Here is a 9,420-nt window from a genome sequence, read left to right on the forward strand (position 1 = left end):
ATTTATTATATAATATAACATATATATATATATATATATATATATATTTTTTTTTTTTTTTTTTTTTTTTAAGTTCAAAAGTTTGGATCAGTAATTTTTTTTTTTTTTTTTAAAGAAATGAATACTTTTATTCAGCAAGGATGTGTTAAATTGGCAAAAAGTGACAGAAAATATTTATCTTCTTAGAAAATATTTCTATTTTGAATAAATGCTGTACTTTTGAACTGGTTATTCATCAATGAAATTAATCATGAAAAAAGTATAATGGGGTTATAAAAAAATATTTATAATAATAAAGCATCATATAAGAATGATTTCTGAAGGAACATGTGACACTAAAGACTGGAGTAATGATGCTTAAAATTCAGCTTTGATCACAGGAATAAATTACATTTTCAAATGTATTACAATAGAAAACAGTTATTTTAAAGTGTAATAATATTTCACAATATTACTGTTATTTTTCTGTATTTTTGATCAAATAAATGCAGCCTTGGTAGCAGAATAGGCTTAGTATGCAAGCCTTAAAATACTAAAACAATCTACCCAACAGAAAAGGCCTTGTAACATTTCATTACACAAATATTCTGCTCCAGCACACATACAGGCAATAAAGCAATAAAGGGTGGTCATGTCATTCTCTCTGTTAGAGCACATTCAATCCATTATGTGATTGAACCTGTCCCCTGTAGCCGTCTGAAAGACCCTGCACCTCCAGCAACCCATCAGACACACACTTCATCAACAGATCAGCACATTCCACACAAACCCTGAGTGAACCCTTCACCAGCACAAGACATTCATTCCTGCTTCCACCTCCGGCATTGACTGTAATCAGACCAAATAATCCGCACTGACAACCACGAGCTCTGAAAGCAGCGAACACAAGATCACACAGCCCGCAATGCCACTCTATTAATGCTATTCTGTCGGATTGTCTGTGCTTCTACACAAGAGCTGTTCAATCACGACATCGGTCTGTAGGGCAACCCAGCTGTTGGTCAATTTCCTGTGGGGTTTTAGAATTAGTGAATTGATTCTTAGTGAGTCAATATAAAGGACCTGTACAGTGATCTGTAGTCACTTTTTGTTGTTTGTAAAAAGTTGCTGAGGGCTACAACAGTTTTCATCAAGCATGTAAACTCACATCCTTGTGGTAGCTGTAGTACTTATCCAGCAACACTTTTTGTAGACAATTTCAGACTTAAAAATATACTTAAGAACTTTAAAGGCCCGTTCCTGGTGGGTGAAAAAAATATGAGATGGGAGGAAAAATTTGCGTTCTCTTGCAAAACGTTTGCATTCCGCCTAGAAACTTTGCGTTCGCTTAAATATTTTTTCCTCCATCTCGTATTTTTTTTCCACCGCCATGTCCCTTTAGGGGCTCCATACAGTCACACCATCATGTGCTATCGGAATTATCGTAAATACGAGTTTCCTACACTCTAAAAAATACTGGGTTAAAAACAACCCAAGTTGGGTTGAAAATGGACAAACCTAGCAATTGGGTTGTTTTAACCCAACGATTGGGTTGTTTTAAGCAAACGTTTAACCAAACCGCTGGGTTAAAACAACCCAATTGCTGGGTTTGTCCATTTTCAACCCAACTTGGGTTGTTTTTAACCCAGCATTTTTTTAGAGTGTAAGTAAGTAAGTAAAATTTATTTGTATAGCACATTTCACAGATAAAAATCACAAAGTGCTTCACAACAGTACAGTACCTAATCAAACAAGTAACAAAAACAATAAATAGATAAGAAAAATAAACAGAAATGCACAAAAGACCGACCTGGTCTTTTGTGTAGGTAAAAATTGCACATTGACACCTAGGGTTGGGCGATAAAACGATAACGATATGTATCGCGATAGACACGTCATCGATATCAATAAAAATGTGTTCGATAAAACGTTCGATCATTTTTGTTTTCTTCGTCGGAAGAAACCAGAGGTTGCGAAGCAAGTTTGGTTGCATGAACAAAGGCACTCGCTCTCTGGTAACCAAGCAACGAAGGGAGTGACAGGCCAACAGCCAATCATGTAACTGTATCACGTTTGGTTGCGCCATATCATTGTCTCGTGTTGGATTCATTCTTCAGTAAACAGAACCGGCGTGGAGTGACAAGTGGGAAATGAGTGCCGTTAATAAAACAGGAAAACAAGCCAGCTTGCCAGTATGGAAGTTTTTGGGATTGTATAATGTAGTCAGACCAATGTCGTCTGCAAAATATGCAAGACCATCATCCCCACCAAGACTGGTTATACCACAAACTTGTTTTACTAGCCTTGTTTATACTTTCGTCTGGCTCCGCAGCGCGAGCGCCTCGTTCGTTTGGGGACGTGTTTATACTCGACGCGCTCGCCGTTGTGCTATTCTTGACTTTGGCTGAATCCGAAATTGCCCCTTAAACCCTCATTCACTGTTCCCTACTTTAGTCAACTGATACAGTTCACTTGAAGGAGTGAATGAAAACAAGTGAGCGAATTCGGACAGGCGCTGTGTGTACATCGGCTGTACACTCGTTATTGCGGTGCAAAGTGGAATTGAATGAGTGCACTCAATGACGTCCACTAGGGTTTTGGACACCACTACAAATGGCTGTCCCCTCAAATAGTGCCCTATGTAGGGTATAGGGGGCATCAGTGCCTTATGACAAAGCATCTAAACGGTAACAGTTACAAAGAAATAACAGAGGCACTGCACCTTAATGTTAAGAGATAAGTGTTAAGTGTTCATTGTGATTTTAGACTTGTGTATATATTTTAATTATTTGAGTGTTTTCCATGGTTGTGTTGACATTTCTGCCTTTATAACTGAGGGGAAGATAATCAGAGGAAGGTTAAGTTTAAAATAAAAATGTTTAAATGTAAAATATTTTTCTCCTGGTCCTTATTTTAAATAGGCCAGAAAAAAATATAAATAATTTGGATCTCGACCGATATGAAACATTTATATCGTGATACAGTTTTCAGCCATATCGCCCAGCCCTATGAACACCCACTGATGTCAATCAGGAAATCATTTTGATACCCAAATTCCCAAGATGGGCGTGTCATAAACCTTAAACATGGTGGAGGGGAGAAATACTGCTGTGACAGGTAGCTATTGTCTTATCTGATCATTAATGTAGTGCATATTTACCTGTACAAGTAATCATTTGAAGTGTATCGTATGTTTTATACACAACGAAATTAGCCTGCATTTGACCGAAATCACAGAATTGGATAGCATCATAAATGTACACTGCAAAAAATGCTTTTCTTACTTAGTAATTTTGTCTTGTTTCTAGTCCAAACATCTAAAAATTCTTAAAACAAGACGCATTTACTAGACAAGCAAATACTTTTTGAAATTTCAAAATTTTTTTGATTAAAATAAGCAAAATAGTAGGTCATAAAAAACTCCATTGGCAGAATATTTTGCTTATTTTAAGCAAAAATTCGCTTAATTTTGAGTTATTTTTTCCCCAAAACAAGACAAAAACGTTTGCTTGTTTAGTTAATGCTTCTTAATGTAAGAATTTGTAGATATTTGGACTGGAAACAAGACAAAATTACAAAGTAAGAAAAGCATTTTTTGCAGTGTATGGTTGTCAGTGCATGTGACACTACATATGATTTTGGTTTTAAGAAGATTTCCCCAATAAATAGGCAAGAATAAACCTGGTGTCCGCCATAATTCCTGTTCATTCCGACAGCAAAGCACTTTAATGCAATAAGCTCGTAATTACGACTTCTGAAGTGGGAATTAGGAAATTTAAGATAGCATGTGATTGTGAAGGCAGCATAAGCCCTTGCTTGCCTGTCACTTTAAATGCTCGAGTTCCAGCATGATGGATTCTGATTGGCTGTCAATGTTTTTATGGTTCATCAGCTGGAGAAAATCGATTCCAACGATATCGTTTCTCTGTGCCGTCATCGTTATAGTTATGATGTGAACTCTGCTATTCTTTCATGTGCGTATTTTAGAACTATATCTTTATAGTTGTTGTGTTTGTTGTGATGTGAACGGGCCTTTATATGATTATAGTTCGAAATTCTCCTTAAAAATGTTCGCCATTCAAAAGCCGATGATGTCATTGTAATGTTTACATTCTGGCTTGCCATCCTTGCATTTGCATTCTGATTTAAACTTGTATTTGGCATTGTCTTTTACTCATTTATACATAAACATAACATATTTGCAGCATTACACTGATTCTCTTGCACTGACACGCGCGGGGCGGTATTCGTGTACTGAAACCTGTAAGATTAACACTATCGCGTTGCTGCATGCAAGTAAAACTGACATTTCCTTCAGAAAATGCAAATGTGGTGTGTGAGCTGCAATGTGTGATGTATTGTGTTCAGAGTGTTTTCCAACGGCATGTCACAGCAGGGTTTTAACAACGGAAATAAACAGCCGGGTAAAGATATACGGCCATCGCGCGAATCGTGGCATGAGTGTGTGACACACTGTGGCGAATGCAGTGTCAGTGGCGCGTGGCTGTACCGCTGACACAAGTATACACTGAGACAGAACACATGCATTGCGTCTATATTCGCCATGTCTGCAGAACAAGACGCGTCTATTAATAGTCACAAATGCAAACACACTCACCTAAACTGCCGGCGAAACCGTCCATTTCTCGGGTAAATATCCAGGGAGATATTCCTGGAGCGACTGGGGGAATTCGTCCTCTGTTTGAGAAGAAAGACAATGTCACGCGGGCTCCTCCGGTCTGGATGTGATCCGCTTAAATGCAAGAATAAAGGGACGACCGACTGGCGGCTGATTCTCCGTGCGGGTAACCGTGCGCTTTCCTGGGGCAGTCGATCACGGCGGCTCCCTGAGCTGCTCCACCACGATCGTTCACACCTCCGGCGGGGGAGGGAGTATAAGGAGCGCTGGGCTTTCGCGTTTCCGACTCCGCCTGCTTTGGCACGGCGAGCTTCCCTTCAGACGCTCGCGGTAGAATGACTGGCCGAGCTCGAGTGCGCCACAGCCTGACATTACTGAGCATCTCACTGATGACAACTCGAGCACTCAAGCTGTCAGTTGTTTCTTTATGTATTTGTATATTTATTTTTTTGCTTGCCCTTCAAATGGTTCACATGTTGCTCCATTCATGCATTTAAATCTTAAACAATATCGGTATTATGTTTTTTGGACATGGAACCGTGCTATCATGTTTTTGTACGGTGTATGGCAAGCCGTTTTGACTTTTATTCATGCTGCCCAGGATATGAATTATTGATATAAACAATTCAATGTTCACTAAATGCTCATTTTTGATATCAGTAATAACATTTCCACTTGTAAAAATGGGAATTCTTAATATCAACAATGACGTCATCGCTCACAGAAATACGAATTTGCTATCAATAATTAAATAACTAGTAAAAGAAATTATAAATCTTGATATCTGTAGGCTAATTGTATTTTCACTAGTTAGGCTAAATCTCACAAGAGACTGCCATTCAAATTCGATTTTTGATATTAAGAATTGATCTTACTAGTAAAAATCATAATTGTTATATCAATTACGTGGTTACTAGTGCAAATGTCAGTTCTTGATCTCGACAATTGAATTGCTACTAGTAAAATTTTTTATTTTTGATATCAATAATTCGGTTTTCACTATAGTGACAATGTCTGATATCATGAATGTGATTGTTACTAGTAAGAAAGCCATTTTAGATATCTGAAATTCCTCTCCTAATCACTGATATCAGAAATACACAGATCAGGCAAAACATTAAGACGGGTGAAGTGAATAACACTGATTATCTCTTCATCACGGCACCTGCTAGTGGGTGGGATATATTAGGCAGCAAGTCCTCAAAGTTGATGAGTGAAAAATGGGCAATCGTAAGGATTTGAGTGAGTTTGACAAGGGCCAAAGTGTGATGGGTCAGACGACTAGACGACTGGGTCAGAGCATCTCCAAAACTGCAGCTCTTACTGCAGCTCTTGTGGGGTGTTCCCGGTCTGCAGTGGTCAGTCTCTATCAAAAGTGCTCCAAGGAAGGACCAGTGGTGAACCGGGGACAGGGTCATGGGCAGACCAGTCAGGGTGCCCATGCTGACCCCTGCCCACTGCCGAAAGCACCAACAGTGGCACGTGAGCATCAGAACTGGACCACGGAGCAATGGTAGAAGGTGGCCTGGTCTGATGAATCACGTTTTCTTTTACATCATGTGGATGGCCTCACTTACCTGGGGAACACATGGCACCAGGTGCACTATGGGAAGAAGGCAAGCCGGCGGAGGCAATGATGCTTTGGGCAATGTTCTGCTGGGAAACCTTGGGTCCTGCCATCCATGTGGATGTTACTTTGACACGTACCACCTACCTAAGCATTGTTGCAGACCATGTACACCCTTCCATGGAAACGGTATTCCCTGGTGGCTGTGGCTCTTTTACCAGATAATGCGCCGACACAAAGCAAAAATGGTTCAGGAATGTTTTGAGGAGCACAACAACGAGTTTGAGGTGTTGACTTGGCCTCCAAATTCCCCAGATCTCAATCCAATCGAGCATCTGTGGGATGAGCTGAACAAACAAGTCCGACCCATGGAGGTCCCACCTCGCAACTTACAGAACTTAAAGGATCTGCGGCTAGCATCTTGGTGCCAGATTCCACAGCACACCTTCAGGGGTCTAGTGGAGTCCATGCCTAGACGGGTCAGGGCTGTTTTGGCAGCAAAAGGGGGACCAACACAATATTAGGAAGGTGGTCATAATGATATGCCTGATGGGTGTACATGTTCAGATATCAGAAATAACAAATGTAACATGTTGAAACAGACTATAAAGAATTAGTCTACACTATAAAAAAAAGACTCGTAATCATAGGGGAACCTTTTTTAGTGCTATATAGCACCAATTTTGGTGCTTCAGTGGTTCTTCAGCGGTTCTTCAGAGGTGCTATATAACACCTTAGTCAAAGAACCGGTGAAGAACCTCTGAAGAACCGCTGAAGAACCTCTGAAGAACCGCTGAAGAACCACTGAAGCACCAAAATTGGTGCTATATAGCACTAAAAAAGGTTCCCCTATGATTACGAGCCAAGAACCATTTTTGGTGCAATATAGAACCTTTTTTTTTTTAGAGTGTAGCGAAAATTGAGTTCTATGCTGTTCTGACATAGAACCTGGAAGCGTTGTACTGGATTTACTGCGTCAACAACTTAGGAGACTAACACAGACGAGAAGCAATTCTTCAATAAATGGGGGGGGGGGGTCTGTTGCGTTTAATGGTCATCAATATCGTAAATCCTGCAGTTTTTTGTATTTTCATTTAAAAAAAAAATGTATGTACATTTTAAAACACTAGTACTATTATATTACTTTTGCATCAGATTACAAAAAAATATTTACCGTTGCTGAGGGTGTTTCTAATACAGCGTCTATGGGAGTGATGGTAAAATTAACATCTTTCTCTCTGTTCACTGCCGTTATCAATCTCACTCTATTTTTTCGCTCTTTTTGAAAGTTGTGAAATCACGATTGTGGAGTTTTTCTTTTGCTATCTGAGCAAATGGGGACACAAAAATATATTTAATGTATTCTCTCATTCACCGCTATAAAAGTTAACCCAACTATGATGACTTCCACTCAGAGAAACCTGGAAATGTGAAAAGGGTCTAAAGTATTCTCGTCGCTTCATAACATTAAGGTTGAACCGCTGTACTCACATGGACTAGTTTAACAAGGTCTTTATACCTTTCTGGACCTCTAAAGTTGCAATGATGTGGCTGTCTATGGAGGGGTCAGAGAGCTCTCAGATTTCATCAAATATATATTAATTTGTGTTCTGAAGATGAATGAAGGTCTTACGGGTTTGGAACGACATGAGGGTGAGAAATTATTGACAGAATTTTTGTCACAAAATGGCAAGTTACTAAACCTAATAACAAAAGCAATGATAAAACAGGGTAAATACAGCTGGAAAACAATGAAAATCAACCTTATTGATTATTCATGTGCATGATGGGAACACCAGTACATTTTTTTATTTTTGGCTCATGTGGATGAAAGACAACAACTCCCAGAATGCACTTGCTTCGCTGCCCTACGAGGCCACTCCCAAGCCATGCCTACCGGTTACATCTCTTGCCCAAGGGGGTAATCCAGAACCCGGAAAGTGTTTCTTCCATAGGGGCAGCCATTGCTAACCAAGCCATCACCAATGCTGTTAGCGTCCCATTGACTCCCATTCATTTTGGCGTCACTTTGACAGTGAATAACTTTACATCTGAGGCGTTTAAAGACTCCAATTGTCCATTGTTTATTTCTAAAGAAACACAACAATGTATAAAAGGCACCATTACCTTGTATCTTACACTATCGCCCCGTAGAAGCCGTTTTTGTAAAACGATTGCGTCATAACCACGCAACTCTCTGTCGCACAGTAGAGAAATTACCGTGTAGACAGGAGAAGCTCACATGCAATCTTTTACTGTCTATGAGGCAATTTATTAAAGGGGCATTTCAGCACTTGGAAGATGAATGTCATTTATGTAGTAGAAATGTGAAATTATTTTTGAATTTGGTGCCTTCTAGACTGAGAAAAGACTTTTTGTCTCATGTGGATGAAAGACAACAACTCCCAGAATGCACTTGGTTCGCTGCCCTACGAGGCCACTCCCTACATCGCCCCCAACGTCGTTTTGATCTTCATAATAATACAATAATTTTGTTCAGTTAGAGAATAAACACTACAATTAAAAACTGAACGTGTCTTTTCAATAACGTGTGAGTGAGCCGAACGAAAGTCACAGGACAAACGCAGCAGGAGCAGGAGTCCGATTTCATTCAGCACAAGAGGGAATAGCTGAGCAGAGCTGAGGTAAGCGCAGCTGTCATTCTCAGCTCGTGTCCAGTCTGGCGCGTTTTCAGATCACATATGGAAGCTTAACTTTCATAGGAATTCATTGAAAAGTTGAAACACTCACTTTGCTCCACACCGCTCCGTTATGAATGCCAGAGGCCGAGCCGAGCGCATTTACATTCTGTGCGTGAGATCCCACCCCTATGGGCGGGTTGAAAACATGCGGAACAGCTCCATCTACTGGCTGTAGTCTCTAGCCTCTGGCCAAAAAATCCTCAGATGACGCAAAATGACGATTTTTGCGTCATCTGAGGATTTTTTCCAGAAATAAAATGCATAATTCTCTTGTCTCAGGGGGATATGAGGGAGAAAGTACCATAATTCAAATATACTACGGGGTTTCTACTGATACAAAGCTTAATGCTAAATCACTGAAGTGACCCTTTAAAATAAATAAATACTATGCAAAATGACAAAATAATTAATCAGAATACTTACCAAAAGTTGCTCCGGCTCAAGCTCTCCGTTTCTGCAAGATTCGGTGATTCAGATTTCACTTTGCATAACTACTAGAAGACTTACACTCACCTAAATGATTATTAGGAACA

General features: G+C 39.7%; 1 protein-coding gene across 1 annotated transcript in view; it reads right to left on the minus strand.

Moving 5' to 3' along the window:
• Positions 1 to 4,955, minus strand: part of eml4 (EMAP like 4) — a 174,358-nt gene extending 169,403 nt beyond the window's left edge. The window contains exon 1 of the mRNA XM_079842890.1: positions 4,598 to 4,955. Coding sequence (XP_079699016.1) covers positions 4,598 to 4,622 — 25 coding nt within the window. The 5' untranslated portion in view covers positions 4,623 to 4,955. The remainder of the gene's footprint in view (positions 1 to 4,597) is intronic.
• Between the last annotated feature and the right edge of the window lie 4,465 nt (positions 4,956 to 9,420).

The sequence above is a fragment of the Gobio gobio genome (assembly GCF_949357685.1).
Source record: "Gobio gobio genome assembly, chromosome: 18".
NCBI lineage: Eukaryota > Metazoa > Chordata > Actinopteri > Cypriniformes > Gobionidae > Gobio > Gobio gobio.